At 39.0% G+C, this 16,306-nt stretch overlaps 1 protein-coding gene across 8 annotated transcripts in view; it reads right to left on the reverse strand.

Annotated features, from left to right (window-relative positions):
- Window positions 1-16,306, reverse strand: part of gria1a (glutamate receptor, ionotropic, AMPA 1a) — a 210,400-nt gene that overhangs the window by 143,266 nt on the left and 50,828 nt on the right. For all 8 annotated transcript variants that reach the window (XR_009806936.1, XR_009806935.1, XM_061901832.1 and 5 more), the window contains one exon: window positions 2,559-2,798. Coding sequence is in view for 6 of the 8 variants with exons in the window: in XM_061901832.1 (XP_061757816.1) it covers window positions 2,559-2,798 (240 nt within the window). In the remaining 2 variants the exon portion in view is untranslated. The remainder of the gene's footprint in view (window positions 1-2,558; window positions 2,799-16,306) is intronic.

Genomic DNA, 16,306 nt, shown 5'->3' on the forward strand with positions numbered 1-16,306 from the left:
CATATAAAGAGATATAACAATTACACATGTTCATTTTTATTTACAACATGTTCAAAAAGGAGTCGGAAAAAGAAAATATTTAATATTACCCCTTTTCCAATTCTTAGCAAGGACTAACATATTTTTTCACTGCCTGTTCTGATCTTCTAATTGTAACAACATTTTCCACTATTGAATACAATAGTTTTCTTAATAGTAGAGCCAGTCATGATTCACATATGCGATGAATAATACCTAATTTTCAACAAAGTTTCAACAAAGATCGAGATTATTTTTCATTGTACTTTGTGAACACTTGAAGTTTGTACAGCCTCTTTAATTGGATCATACGAGTACATTGTTTGACATAGTTGCCCCATCAGTTCCATAATTGAATTCCATATGCTGATATGCAAGGTCTTAAATTGGAACTGAACTTTTTTTTGGGAATTTCGCCTGTCGTTCACATTCATTATGATCAAAAAGACAACATTTTTTAGTTTTTTCATATTTTAACTTATAAAAATGGTCTCGTTCTTAGTGGCTATATAATGGGAACATTAAATTTTATCACTAAATCATTTTAAAAAATGCATTCAAAAACCATCACCAATACTTGATTTAAGTTCCGTAACCTGTATAATAACCAAACTGTAGCGACGTTGTTATTGTAAGAGCGAACACTGAGTAACTCTTTTTCTAGCGTACTAACAGATCGGCAAGATACCGTATTAACCCAAGAAGCTAACTACGGCGAGAGATAAGCTAGCTCCTTTGTCAGCAAGGAAATACATTTGAGTTTGTAATGCACAATACTGTGATAATAATGACTGAAAAACATGAAAATCCTATTACAGTATCTGTAAAGTTTTAGCCCATATCTCATGTTTTGTTTGTACACAGCTAGCCAGACATCATTTTTCCAGTTCTTTATGGGTAAGCACACCATTTATGTCGAAATAGCCTGGCTTCAAATTCCACATTTTGCAGCTTCGATTCACTTTCAGCTCACTCTGTCGGCTTCTGTATACGCCAAACTTTCACTCTTCTTTCGTACTGGCTTCTAGAAGCAGTAGTTCATGCTCCATACATTCTGATACACAAAGATACGATTGTGAATCCTCATTTGTCCAAAAATACTCGTCTTTGTTGTTTATTACCGAATCAGCCATGATTAGAACACATTCAAGCATTCCGTATCCGGAAGTTGGAACACACGCCGTGGCGCAGTTAAGGGAGTGGCCGTGCCAGCAACCTGAGTGTTCCTGGTTCGATCTCTGCCTATTACCACCCAATATCCGTTGTGTCCTTAAGCAAAACACTTCAGCCTTGCTCCTGATGGGTCATGGTTAGCGTCTTACATGGCAGGCCCTGCCATCTGTGTGTAAATGTATGTGTGAATGTGGAAATTGTGTCAAAGCGCTTTAAGTTATAGTATATTAGTATGTGAAATTAAACTGTGGAATGGATTAAGCAAAACAATCAGACAATGTACTAATATGATCCACTTCAAGAAACTCTTCAAACTTAAAGTGTTAACAAAGTACAAAAAAGGAGAACCATGATAAACATTCTTAATTTAGTCACCCATTCATTCTTTCATTCTCAAAATAATCTTACTTAGCTCATCGTATGGAATAAAACTTACTTCAACAATTATTTATTCATTTATTTTTATTGTGATTACTTATGGAGCATATTGTGAATACTTTGAGAACAGGAAGTGAACAAAAGTTTTAGCAACTGACAAGGGGTAGGACTAAATAAGCTCTGCTTCTTCCAACTCCTTTTCGAACATGTTGAAAAGAGAAACTGGAATTTGTGATGTTTCATGTTGTATGCTTGCATGTTCGAAATAAACTCAAACTCAAACTCAACTCAACTCAAGTTATAGAGGTTATACAAGTATAACCCATTTACCATTTACATTGTCGAACGTGTGCTGCTATGGAAACGGAAATAAATGTGGCGAAGAATTAGTACCGGCAATGACTAAACTGACCAAAATATGGTAAATATTGAGCATACTACATATTGTTATGAATGTGTTTGTTACTATATTGCAGAGGGATTATCCAGAGAATAGCGCTCGATACCGTGGTAGAGCGCAATATGTATGTGTGGGAAAAATCACAAGACTACTTCATCTCTACAGAACTGTTTCATGAGGGGTTCCCCTCAATCATCAGGAGATATATATATTTTTTGTAAAATCTCGTGATGATTGAGGGGAACCCCTCATGAAACAGTTCTGTAGAGATGAAGTAGTCTTGTGATTTTTCCCCACACATACATGTATACATTATATACATATATATATATATATATATATATATATATATATATATATATATATATTTATGGACTTATATATAGCATATAGTTACTATAGCCCTGTGAAAATGACTACTAATTTAAATTGTTGCGATGTTGTGTCCAGTTTAAAAGGACAAATGAAAATACACATTTGGCAAGCCAGAATAACAATGGTCAGGAAACGATCTTCAGAAAAAAAAAACATTTTAGTGCATAGAGCCCTCCTTTGTTTCCCCAACTAACGTAATATGGAATATTCTTACCTGAGTCTGAACTGTACATGTAGACAAACTTGGTCCATCCGTAGTATTCAATTACACCCACGAGAGCGTCCTGCAGCTCCGGCCTCAGCTGAATGACAAACTGATTGGCCGTCTCGATGGGGAAGGATGGCGTAACGAAGCAGACATGCAGGGCGCCGCAGAAGGACATCAGCATGTTGACCGTCTTCCTGTCGTACAAGCCGATGATGGCATACACGCCTTTGGAGAACTGGGAGCAGACTGCAGAAAAGAAAGAATGGTTATTACTCAGGCTTTTTGAAGGCCGAGCACCAAAAAATTTAATTTCTATTAATTTCAACGAGGAAAATTGGACAAAAAAATACAATGGTTCCTGTTTTGAGCTAAGAGCTGCCTTTCGGTTAATTGTTATGCTTTATGTTGCAAACAAAAGTTTGAGTTACACGCATCCCCGCCATTAGTTGGCATAGAAAATATTACAGTAAACCCTGTAAGATCTACCCAAATATATGGTCTTACTTGCTAGCATTATCTTATAGCTAGGTATTGACATAACTGTATTTTTCCAAGGCAGGAAGAAAGTGAGTGTGAAAGAAAGCGCTGAGAAGAAGAAGTGGGTGATATTTGTTGAATTAAAGATAGAAAACACCAAAAACATGACCAAGAGTGTACCCAACTAGGTGGAGTAATTGGAACGTACCACTGCTAGTCTGCATCATGCTCAAGCAGAATAAATTTAAAGCCAGCCAAGAATGTTAAAATGATATCTAAACGGCAGGTATTTATCCATAAAATTATTTAAAAAACTGCTGATGGTGTATTTGACAGAGAAGCAGCTACAATTAGATTATTAAATTACTTCATTAAACTATTATAGTGGTATGTTGTACATTCTATTGCATGGGTGTCCAAAGTGTGGCTTGGGGGCCATTTTCTTCCAGCATTCAATTTTTTTTAACGACCTGCTGGCATATTAAAAATAACATTTAAAAAAACAATAAAAAGTGGAATAAAGGAGTAAACAAGTACAATTTTAGGAGAAAATGTTGCAATATTGACACTAATAACACAAAGCTGTCATGTAGGCAGTTGTTTTTACTTCAAAACTGTCAAAAATGCTCCGAAAATAATGAAAATGTATAACTGACCAATAGATCTGAAGGTGATCGAGAGATTTAAGCGTTGAAAGTAAAAATAATACATATTTAAAATATGACTTATTTTTAACACTCTTATGAGTGGGGGCCTTTTGAATTTCTGAGACTTTAGTCGGAATATTTAAAAAGTGGCATTGCTCAAAAATGAGAGTGTACCAAAAGCAATGTTATAAATTATTGACCTACTTTAGGCTCCAATTATTTCACATCAAATAGTCCACATTGAAAATGTTTGGGGGGAAAATATTGCATAATTTGTGATTTTTCTAATTAAAAAAACTGGGTTTTGACAAAAAGGGCATAGAACCCAAAAACAACTTGAACTTAATGGCAATAAATATATCTGAAGTTGTTATATAGATTTTTAAACTTTGAAATTAAAACAAAAAACAAATAAATTACTTATTTTTAACAATTTAACAACTAAGACCCTTTAGGGGCCCTTGGACCTTTTAACGTTCACTAAAATTAAGGGAAGCTCTAAGGGTTACTATATATATATTGTATTGGTTTTGAAAAGGAAGAATATCAAAATGGCCCCTGCATACTTACATTTTTTTCAGTGTACGGCCCTTAGCGGAAAAAAGTTTGGACACCCCTGTCCTATTGTATTTTTTTCATACAATATTTCTTATTTATATTTTATTTCTTTTTAAAAGATAAGTTACGTGTTAAAATGGTGCTATTCTGCAAGCACCAATTGAATTGATTTTAATTCATTTCAATCGGAAATGTTTATTTCACATACAAGTGTTGTAAGTTAAGAGCTTCGTCACAGAGCATCTTCAGCTCCTAAGTTAAGGCACCACTCTAAAAGTAGTTTGACATAAAAGGTCCTTCATAGAACCAATTGAACTTGTATATCAATGCACAACTGTATAATTAAAGTATAGTGGAATTAAACCAAGACAAGTGCATTACCCCCTTGTAAAACCCTACTACATTGCAAAACAATGAGGGAAAGTTTTAGGTACAAATTGGTTGATTCTTGCAATAGAGAAAATTACATCAAATCAAGGTCCTCATGCACTCAAAAAGGTATAATTTATGTGTATGAATGTATTAGATATATGCTGAGTTAATTAAAGATCTTGACTATATTGTATTTTACATCTTCTTAGCTGTTTAAAATTGGTGCAGTAGATATCAACTTATCCATGTATGCTATTATACATAATTTGCTATCTACTGCACCAATTTTAAACAGCTGAGAAGATGCAAAATACAATATATTCAAGGTGAGAGAACTCTTGTTCATTTATTGTGGGAATGTCAGAGAATAAAGGAGTTATGGTTGAAAGCAACAAAAGATCACATTCCCAAATACAAACATCCCAATGACACTGCAAACTTGTATTCTTGGTGATCTGCATCAATCTAGTAATGTGTTATCAAAGAGTACAAATTCATTTCTTTCAATATGCATTATAACAAAAAGGGTAATACTAAAAAAATGGATAGATGTTGATAGTCCAACTCATACTGACTGGTACACACAAGCTATGGAGATGATATCCGAAGAAAAAATATGGCATATATTGGAATATGGGATCCATAATTCAAATTTGTTTTAAAGGGGAACATTATCACCAAACCTATGCAAGCGTCAATATATACCTTGATGTTGCAGAAAAAAGACCATGTATTTTTTAACCGATTTCCGAACTCTAAATGGGTGAATTTTGGCAAATTAAACGCCTGTTTATCTGTCTTTTAGCGATGACGTCAGAACGTGACATCACCGAGGTAATACACCCGCCATTTTCATTTTCACTTTACAAACACCGGGTCTCAGCTCTGTTATTTTCCGTTTTTTCGGCTATTTTTTGGAACCTTGGAGACATCATGCCTCGTCGGTGTGTTGTCGGAGGGTGTAACAACACTAACAGGGAGGGATTCAAGTTGCACCACTGGCAAAAAATCTTCCGCCAGACCCCCATTGAATTTGCCAGAGTGTCTGCACATTTTACCGGCGATACTAAGGCAGACATGGCACAGAGATGTATGGATAACCTGCAGATGCATTTGCAACGATTAAGTCAACGAAATCACAAAGGTGAGTTTTGTTGATATTGTTGACTTATGTGCTAATCAGACATATTTGGTCACGGCATGACTGCCAGCTAATCGATGCTAACATGCTATGCTAATCGATGCTAACATGCTATTTACGCTAGCCGTATGTACATTTGAAACTAGATACCCACATTTAATGCGAAACAAACACTTACCAATCGATGGATTTAAGTTGCTCAAGTGTCACAAGATGCGAAAGTCCTGATCGTTTGGTCTGCACATTTTACCGGCGATGCTAATAAGGCAGCCATGCTATGGGCCACTTCATTAGGTACACCCATGCTATTGCCGAATAGCGTCAATAGCTATTCGCTCAATAGCTTCAATTTCTTCTTCAATTTCGATTTCGCTATCTGCCTCCATACTCCGACCATCTGTTTCAATACATGCGTAATCTGTTGAATCGCTTAAGCCGCTGAAATCCGAGTCTGAATCCGAGCTAATGTCGCTATATCTTGCTGTGGTAACCGCCATATTGTTTATTTTGGCAGCACTGTATGACGTCACAGGGAAATGGACAGTCACATCGCAAATAGCGAAAATCAAGAACTTTAAAGCTTTGTTTAGGGATATTCCGGGAGGTGTAACATTTTGAAAAAAACTTCTAAAAATAAAACAAGCCACTGGGAACTGATTTTTATTGTTTTTAACCCTTTTGAAATTGTGATGATGTTCCCCTTTAATCATTAAATGAACCTAAAATATGACTTGTTTTATCTTTTTGGAAAATATTGGGACACAATGCGTTGTCAAGCTTATGAGATGTGATGCAAATGTAGGCCACTGTGACACTATTGTTCATTTTTTAAATGTTTTATTTTTTTTTTTATAAATGGCTGTGATGAAAATGTACAGTAAATGAGGGATTTCTAATCACTGCTATGTTGGAATTCATATTAATATTGATACTGTTGTTGATATTATTCATTTTTATTTGACTACCCACTCGACGTCCATTGCATCCGGTCTCCCCTAGAAGGGGGAGGTTACCCACATTTGCGGTCCTCTCCAAGGTTTCTCATAGTCATTCTCATCGACCTCCCACAGCGTTGTGAGTTTTTCCTTGCCCTTATGTGGAAGCTGAACCGCTGATGTCGTTATGGCTTGTGCAGCCCTTTGAGACACTTTTGATTTAGGGCAGGGGTAGGGAACCTATGGCTCTAGAGCCAGATGTGGCTCTTTTGATGACTGCATCTGGCTCTCAGATAAATCTTAGCTGACATTGCTTAACAAGGTAAGTAATGAATACTTTCGCTGGTAATTACAGTGTTAAAAATAACGTTCAAATTATAAAATATTCTCATGCATTTTAATCCAACCATTAATTTCCATCGTATCTGTTCGAGAAGTCGCATTAATGGTAAGAAGTATTATATTTATTATTGGTTAGCTCTAGAATAACAATGTTATTAAAAAGAATAAGAGACTTATTATACTCTAAAAATGTTGGTCTTACTTAAAAATGCACGCATTTAATTTAGTGTCAAAAAATATTATATGGCTCTCACAGAAATACATTTTCAAATATTTGGCTTTCATGGCTCTCTCAGCCAAATAGGTTCCCGACCCCTGATTTAGGGCTATATAAATAAACATTGATTGATTGATTGATTAATTGATACTTTTGGATTGTTTGCTGTCATTTTTATGTGTCTTCTCAATTGCTCTGTTCATTGCTATTCTGAATGTTGCTGTTGTTTGGTTTTGGAATTCGAATTGTATTATTATTATGGTATTATTATGATAAAAAAAAGGTAGAATGTATTGGAAATATTTCTATTATTTTGCAACAGTGGCTCCACACGACATAGAACATCGTAAATTTTTTTCCCACCAGCCAGTCTCCTCACCGTCAGTGCAAGCTGCAGGAGCTGAAGGCAGATTAGGAGTAGAGAGGTTAATCAATGTATCCCCGGGGTTCCTCTGGCATTTCACTGGCAGCAAGAGGCGGATTCCATCTATCATTTGCTTTCATCCCGCTTCACTCCCTGCACTCCTTTTCCTCCTCTGTCTTTGTCTCGCAGTCAAATTTCATTCATTCCCATCCTAATGTCCCAAAATAGCTCATTTCTGTTTTACAGTCCCCCCATTGGGATCGAGTGAGATTCACCCATGCAGGTTTGATCTGGGCCAGTTCTGCTGTGGCAATCGGTGGCTCTCATCTCAGTATTTACCAAACAGATTGATGTTGCCGTTGCTGTCCCTGCGCGAGGGCCAGCTCGCCGCTAGAGGCCCGGGGAACTACAGTGAGAATGGCCCGTATCCAAAATGCCTAACCTGCCACAGACCTGCACCCTCCAGGCAAGCAAATGTGTGCTTGCCTATGACGAAGACAGAGGGAGAAAGGGAGGAGTGAGGGGGGAATAAACATACAACAACATGTGCACACACATGAACACAAACACACACACACACATACATACACACACAGCCTGGACTGATCCAAAAACCTGGTGACTAACCCCACTTAAAAAAGCCCTGAAATAGACATTTTGCACCTCGCCACACTGACTCCTTCCGCCGTAGGTCTGCACACATTCGGATTAGTTAATTGACACTGAGCTATTCTCCTCCTATACGTCACATTTGTACTTACCGTATTTCCCTGAATTGCCGCAGGGCATATAGTAGTATGCGCCTGCCTTGAATTACTACCGGGTCAAACTCGTTTCGCAAAATAATTAGCGCATGCTTAGTATTACCGCCTGGTCAAACTCGTGACGTCACGAGTGACACTTCCCCTTTCATCATTTTCAAAAGGGAGGAGGCTGATTTCAATACTGGTCATTTGAAATCGCATAAAGGGAAGAAGATTAAGAGCTATTCAGTAGGATTTAAGGTCCAAACTTATATCACACTCAAATTTTTACTGCATGCCTTTGGTAAGTACCGGAGTGAGAAGAGGTTTTAAATTAATTAGCGCCCCGGCGGCAATTCAAGGAAATACGGTATTACATTATAGAAGCATTGGTTTATTTATTTTGCTGTGGCCTCCACGTTCTGCTAAAATAAAATGTAATGACAGCTGGTTTGACTTTTTTATGCACGGCTGCATTACTTTCTGTTACAGCCGGTTAGAATTTCACATCAAATGTGAGTCATTTCTGTGTGACAGTGTGTCTTTTTATACAAAGAAAAGAGAAAAAAAAGGTGTAGCCATTTGGTGCAAAACACCCACTCAAAGCTTGGAAGAGGAACAAGAAGTTGTGTTCTACCCTGAGAGCATGCTACAGAACAGAAATTAGTACCGTATTTCTAGGGCATTAATTTTCAATGAATTAATTACATATTTAGCACGTTACATTTTTTAATCGCATTCATCTAATTGTTAATCGTTATTGTTACTGTGTATGGCTGCGGTTTGTCGAGCCCTCTTGTGCTTGACTGAAAGCAACAACAATAGGGCCAAAGATAACATTCAGCAACTAGGGGTGTTGACAAAATTGATTCACATCCAAATTGTGATTCTTAATAATAAAAAAAACATTGAATTATAATTCTTTTCAAAAGAAGTTTTTTGTCACAGCGCATGCACAATCCCTTATACCGGGACACGCCCCTGCTCGCTCTTCCGGCAACGCGGCCATCCGCCTACACAGCTGCAGGCAATCAGAAATATGCGCACCTGGTTCTGATTAGGGTTTGACGGGAAAAAGACCGGCGGACGCAAAGATCCAGTGCCGGAACGTTGTTCACTCCTCGTAGTAAACATCCCGTCTCTGGCTTCCCTCCTCGTACCTGCTCTCTGTGCTTTCCCTCTGCCTGTGTCTTATGTCCTTTGTGTCCCCCGCAGTGATCCCTCCATATCCTGTGATCGAGCTGTGCGCCTCCGGACTTTGGATTGTCTCAATCCTCTACACCCGCTTAGACAAGAACCTCGTCGCCTCTCTCCAGCCCCGACCTCTCGCTTGCCCACAGACTGTTTTCTTGCATTGCCCCTCTAGACTTTTGTAGGATATCATCCAACACGCACAACACCCGCTGGTAACATTCACATTGCTAATACTTCACATCGTCTTGGACCAAATACACATCCCAGCATATCCATCCATCCATTTTCTACCACTTGTCCCGTTTGGGGTTGCGGGGGGTCGCTGCAGCCTATCTCAGCTGCATTTGGGCGGAAGGCGGCGTACACCCTGGACAAGTCGCCACCTCATCACAGGGCCAACACAGATAGACAGACAACATTCACACTCACATTCACACACTAGGGCCGATTTAGTGTTGCCAATCAACCTATCCCCAGGTGCATGTCTTTGGAAGTGGGAGGAAGCCAGAGTACCTGGAGGGAACCCACGCAATCACAGGGAGAACATGCAAACTCCACACAGAAAGAGCCCGAGCCCGGAATAGAACCCAGGACAAATCAGGACCTTCGTATTGTGAGACACATGCACTAACCCCTATGCCACTGTGCTTCAATAAACCTATGGAACTGATTGCTGTTGTTGTGTCGTCTCCTTCCCCAGCCGTACGTAACATTTTTAGGACTACTCATTGCGTATACGTCATACTTACGTGGCCAGGATAAGCTCTTGTAACATACACCCTGTTGCCAGGCTTTATTTACATTTTTATTCCAAATAATATATTACGAGAAGCGGTTTGAATCAAGAAATGTGTTGCATTAAGAATCGAATCCGAATCGAATTGTCACCCAAGATTCGGAATCGAATTTTAGGTTGTAAGACTCAAATGTACCTAAATGTTTTTTTTAAAGATGATTGAAAGTTATATTAGACTTTTTTTTAAAGCTTTTTCTTTTTTCTAATCTCAAGATCCCATTATGCAAAACCTACTTTTCTTACTTGTTGGTACCTGTTTGTGTGTATTTGGGATCCCCAATAGTCCCAAAAATGAAATATTAAGGCATGGTGGAGCTATTTAGTAACGTCAACGGATATTTCCATTTATGGGTTGGTTTATGAGCCAAACTACACTATATTGCCAAAAGTATTTGGCCACCTGCCTTGACTCACAAATGAACTTGAAGTTCCATCCCATCCCTAATATGATGTTGGTCCACCTTTTGCAGCTATCACAGCGTCAACTCTTCTGGGAAGGCTGGCCACAAGGTTGCGGAGTGGGTTTGTAGGAATTTTTGACTAAAAGCACATTGGTAAGTTCACACACTGATGTTGGTCAAGCAGGCCTGGCTCTGTCTCCATTCTGATTCATCCCAAAGGTGTTCTATCGGGTTCAGGTCAGGACTCTGTGCAGGCCAGTCAAGTTCATCCACACCAGACTCTGTCATGCCGCTCGACATCCATTGCTTTCGGTTCCTTAGATGGGGGTGGGGGGTTGCCCACATTTGTGGTCCTATCCAAGGTTCTCATAGTCATCATTGTCACCGACGTCCCACTGTGTGTGAGTTTTCTTTGCCCTTATGTGGGTTTTTCCGAGGATGTCGTAGTCGTAATGGTTTGTGCAGTCCTTTGAGACATTTGTGATTTAGGGCTAAATAAATAAAGATTGATTGATTGATTGAATATAGTGTATATCGCAAAATGAGTTCTGATCAATACCACCCAGCCCTATACTCGTGTTAGCAACACATTCTATACAGTAGGCTTTATGATGGCATTGTGTTTAAGTGTATGAATGTGCATACATACAGTATACTGTTTGAGTGTCAATAATGAAATTGTGATATTTAAGACATTTCATATTGTTCCTAAATGTTTTCTGTGCTTCAAAACATTGTCTATGCTACTATTTTCTTTTTTCATTTTGTACACTAGCACCGGTGCTAGTGAAAAAGCTCAGCCCACAGCCCTTGTTGGATCTTAGTAAATCGGCCCCAACACCTAATCATCGGAAATCTCCAATTCTGGTCCCAAGCTGGGTTAGATGACAAGAGTTGTGCCAGTAAGGGCATCCAAAGCCAAATCAAACATGATTGGCTTTGGATAGAAGCTAGTTTATCCATAAACAGTGTGAAAATTGAGAAGGTGTCCGAAATCAGATTTCTTGGTGTCATCTTGGATTAAAAAGTTGACATGGAAAGCTCATATATTGCATGTGAAAAATTAGGTATCTAAAAGCTTATTTATTTTGATCAAGGTTAAGTACAGTTTCCCATATGATACAATGAGAATGTTATATTGCTCAATTATTCTACCTTATTTCAATTATTTTGCAGAAATATGGGGAAATACCTACCACAGTAACATAATGCCTTTATTTCTTTCACAGAAAAGAGCAATTTGTGTAATTTTTACAGTGGGATATAGAGACCACACAAATCCACTCTTCATTAGGTCAGGATTATTAAAGGGGAACATTATCACCAGACCTATGTAAGCGTCAATATATACCTTGACGTTGCAGAAAAAAGACCATATGTTTTTTTAACCGATTTCCGAACTCTAAAAGGGTGAATTTGGCGATTTAAACGCCTTTCAATTGTTCGCCTGTCGGAACAATGACCTTTCACCTGTGACGTCACATCGTGAAGCGACCCGCCATTTTCTCAAACACATTACACACACCAAGTCAAATCAGCTCTGTTATTTTCCGTTATTCTGACTGTTTTCCCGTACTTTGGAGACATCATGCCTTGTGGGTGTGTTGTCGGAGGGTGTAACAACACTATCAGAGACGGATTCAAGTTGCACCAGTGGTCAAAAGATGCGAAAGTCCCTCGTTTGTTTTGCACACTGTACCGACGACAGCTATGCTACGACAGAGATGGAAAGAATGTGTGGATATCCTGCGACACTCAAAGCAGATGCATTTCCAACGATAAAGTCAACAAAATCACAAAGGTGAGTTTTGTTGATGTTATTGACTTATGTGGAGTGTGCTAATCAGACATATTTGGTCACGGCATGACTGCAAGCTAATCAATGCTAACATGCTATTTAGGCTAGCTGTATGTACATATTGCATCATTATGCCTCATTTGTAGCTATATTTGCATCCAACATTTCCCTCCACCCACATTTAATGCCAAACAAACACATACCAATCGTTTGTTAGAAGGCGATCGCCGAATTCGTCCTCGCTTCCTCCCGTGCCGCTGTCTGTCGTGATATGGCTCACAAGCTTCTGTTTCTTCTTTAATTTCGTTTTCGGTACCTGCCTCGGTACACTCCAACCATCCATTTTAATACATGCGTAATCTGTTGAATCGCTTACGGCGCTGAAATCCGAGTCTGAATCCCAGCTAATATCGCTATACCTTTCTGTGCTATCCGCCATGTTTTTTTCTGTGTGATCACACTGTGACGTCACAGGATAATGGACGGGTGGATATAACGACGGTTAAATCAGGCACTTTGAAGCCGTTTTTCCGGATTTGCGTGATGGGTAAAATTTTGAGAAAAACTTCAAAAAATAAAATAAGCCACTGGGAACTGATTTTTATTGGTTTTAACCCTTCAGAAATTGTGATAATGTTCCCCTTTAAAACTAAAAGACATTGTAGAATTTAATACTCGATTAGTGATGTTCAAAGCTAGAAATAAAGTTATTCCGATGGACTTACAAAAGTTATTTGAGTTCACGTCTGAAAATGAGAACCACAGAAGGCTGTATGACTTCAAACATCCAAGAGTGCGAACAAATTTGAAACAAGTGTGCTTGTCTGTTGCTCGTGTGAAAGCCTGGAATTCTCTGAACAAAGACTTAAAAAGTTGAAAGAATATCTTTGAATTTAAAAAAGAGTTACAAAGAGAGAAAACTGGAATTATAATCAAACTAAATTTGGATTTAGATTGGACGTGTCATTGTGAAAATGCTCAAACGAAAATTAAAAAGTATGTTGGAGTTTGGGTGTTGGTGGAGAAAACAGTGAGAAAGTCATCTAAAATATTTTGTGTTAAAAAGGGGGCAGATAAATATGAGAATAGTATTCTTCCATCTGCTCCTTTCTGATCTTGGAAATGTATAAGAAACAAAAAAACAATGAAAGTGTCAACTGTACGCGGCTTGTATATATATGCATTTTCATGAAAGGAATACAAATAAGTGATGATGATGATGATGATTGACTTGTTGTGGCGACCCCTGAGAAAATAAGAAAATATATAGTATATACATATAAAGTCGCGTGAAGTAAGTGGACGCATATTTAAAGCAGCATGAATGGGAGGTCGACAAGTCACCTATAGTTCAGACCAATGTCCCTCTGTACATGTAAGTCAGCCGTATCAACAATAGTGAGTGATCCCAATATGCAAAATGAACAAAGGTTTGGCATCAACAGCAACATGTTGACTGACCACATTCATCTATCATGGCTGCACCACTGAGGTTTGCCTGGCAGGAATTAAACCTGCCAGAAACACAAGTGGGGTGGAAATTGAGTGTTTTGTCATAATTAGGTTTTCTCTCCAGGAATGAGTGAAATTGCCAAATCGACTTGGCTTTGCAAAATCCACTGAAATAATGTGAGGATTTGACTCACAATTCCACTGCGTCACATTTCCATTTAAACTTAAAAAAAAAAAAATATCACCACAAAAAATTAGTCTCATGCATACAAATGCAGGGGGGGGGCTTTTAAGGACAGTTTGCAGTCCCAACAACTCCCAGACATTGCTGACAAGGGAATATCGTATTTGTTTGCAATGGCTGAAGACAGGAAGTTTGGAGCCACGTGAAAATAAAGGAAATCTTCAATCCTAGAGCAGGGGTTGGCAACCCGCGGCTCTTTGATCACTCTGATGTGGCTCAGCTGCTAAATTGCCGACCCCAACGATTATTCCGTGAGGTTTCCGGATTTTAGTGCCCCTCTCAGAAATCACCCGGGGATAACATTCTCCAATTTTCACCTGGACTTCAATACTATGGGTGTGCAGTGATGGCAACGCCTTTATCCTACTCCGCAAAATGTCGTCGCGCCCGCTTTTACATAATGCGATCTGCGTGTCGACTGGTCACGTTATATTCAGCCTCTGTTAACACACGAAAGTGACTGCAATGCATACTTAGTCAACAGCCATACAGGTTACACTGAGGGTTGTAATATAAACAACTTTAACACTCTTACTAACACGAAAGTGACTGCAATGCATACTTAGTCAACAGCCATACAGGTTACACTGAGGGTTGTAATATAAACAACTTTAACACTCTTACTAATATGCGCCACACTGTGAACCCACACCAAACAAGAATGACAAACACATTTTAGGAGAACATCGGCACTGTAAAACAACATAAACACAAAAAAACAAATATCCAGAATCCCATGCATCCCTACTCTTCCGGGCTACGTTATACACCCCTGCTAGCACCAAATTCCCCCGCCCCCCGAACCCTGACAACCTCAGACGCACGGAGGGGGGTGGGGGAATTTGGTGCTAACAGGGGTGTATAATGTAGCCCGAAAGAGTAGGGATGCATGGGATTCTGGGTATTTTTTCTTTTGTGTTTATGTTGTGTTACAGTGAGGATGTTCACCCAAAATGTGTTTGTCATTCTTGTTTGGTGTGAGTTCACAGTGTGGCGCATATAAGTAAGAGTGCCAAAGTTGTTTGTATCACAACCCTCAGTGTAACCTGTATGGTTGTTGAACAAGTATGCCTTCAGAAGCCTCATACGACATGTGACTGGGCTGGCAAGCTGATTGAACGTGTTGTAGAGGGTGCAAGGGCAGCACCTTCATAGGATGCCCTTGTTATTGTTAATCGAGGGAAATTCTGCAAACATTCGCAAGAATAGTTGATCTGACATTCGGTAGTCTCTCGGAATATTCCTGAAGGTTGGCAAATGTGATACTGTCAAGCGGCATTCATAAACAAATTGCGGGCCCCACTATCATATATTTTCATATTAAGGTGTGGGTCGCGTGTTAGAGACCACCGGTTTGCACATAGCACAATGTAAAAAAAAAAAAGTCTGTATGCAGTGTTATTTCATTTTAAATTTCCAAAAAGTTTTGTGGCTCCCATTGTTTTCTTCATTTTGTGAAACGGGTCAAAATGGCTCTTTGAGTGGTAAAGGTTGCCGACCCCTGCAGAGGGACGCAACAGCAGGGTGTGTCGGAAACAACTCTGTCTTGCCTATTCACTGTTGCCTGTAGCCTGCAGCTGTCCCTCATCTTAGCATGAGCCAAATATCTAATGACAGAAGTGTCTGTGGCCGCTGCAAAAGCAGGGCATGTTAGTGACAAGTTTTGTTTTTTGTTTTTTTTCCAGTGCATCCGATTTTGCACATGATGGCGGGTGGTTGCTAGGGGATGGAAGAAACGTCTGCAGCCTTCAAACGGGTCATTAGTCTTAAAACCATCATTCACAGTTACATTACAGACACTACTTCATACTTTTAATTACATTACAAATATAAAGAGTTAACTCTTATGTCTGTTAAAATGAATCACAAAACATTTTTGATAAATGCCTGCGTAAAAACAAAACACAATTATTACAATTACAGTGAAATGAGCATCCATAACAATAACCGTAGGGACGGGGGCTATTGCTGGGCCGAGATTACCCCTTAGAGCAGGGGTGCCCATTACGTCGATCGCGATCGACTGGTCGATCTCGGAGGGTGTGTCAGTCGATCTCAAGCCAGGCATTAAAA

This window comes from Nerophis ophidion, linkage group LG05, assembly GCF_033978795.1.
Source record: "Nerophis ophidion isolate RoL-2023_Sa linkage group LG05, RoL_Noph_v1.0, whole genome shotgun sequence".
Taxonomy (NCBI): Eukaryota; Metazoa; Chordata; class Actinopteri; order Syngnathiformes; family Syngnathidae; genus Nerophis; species Nerophis ophidion.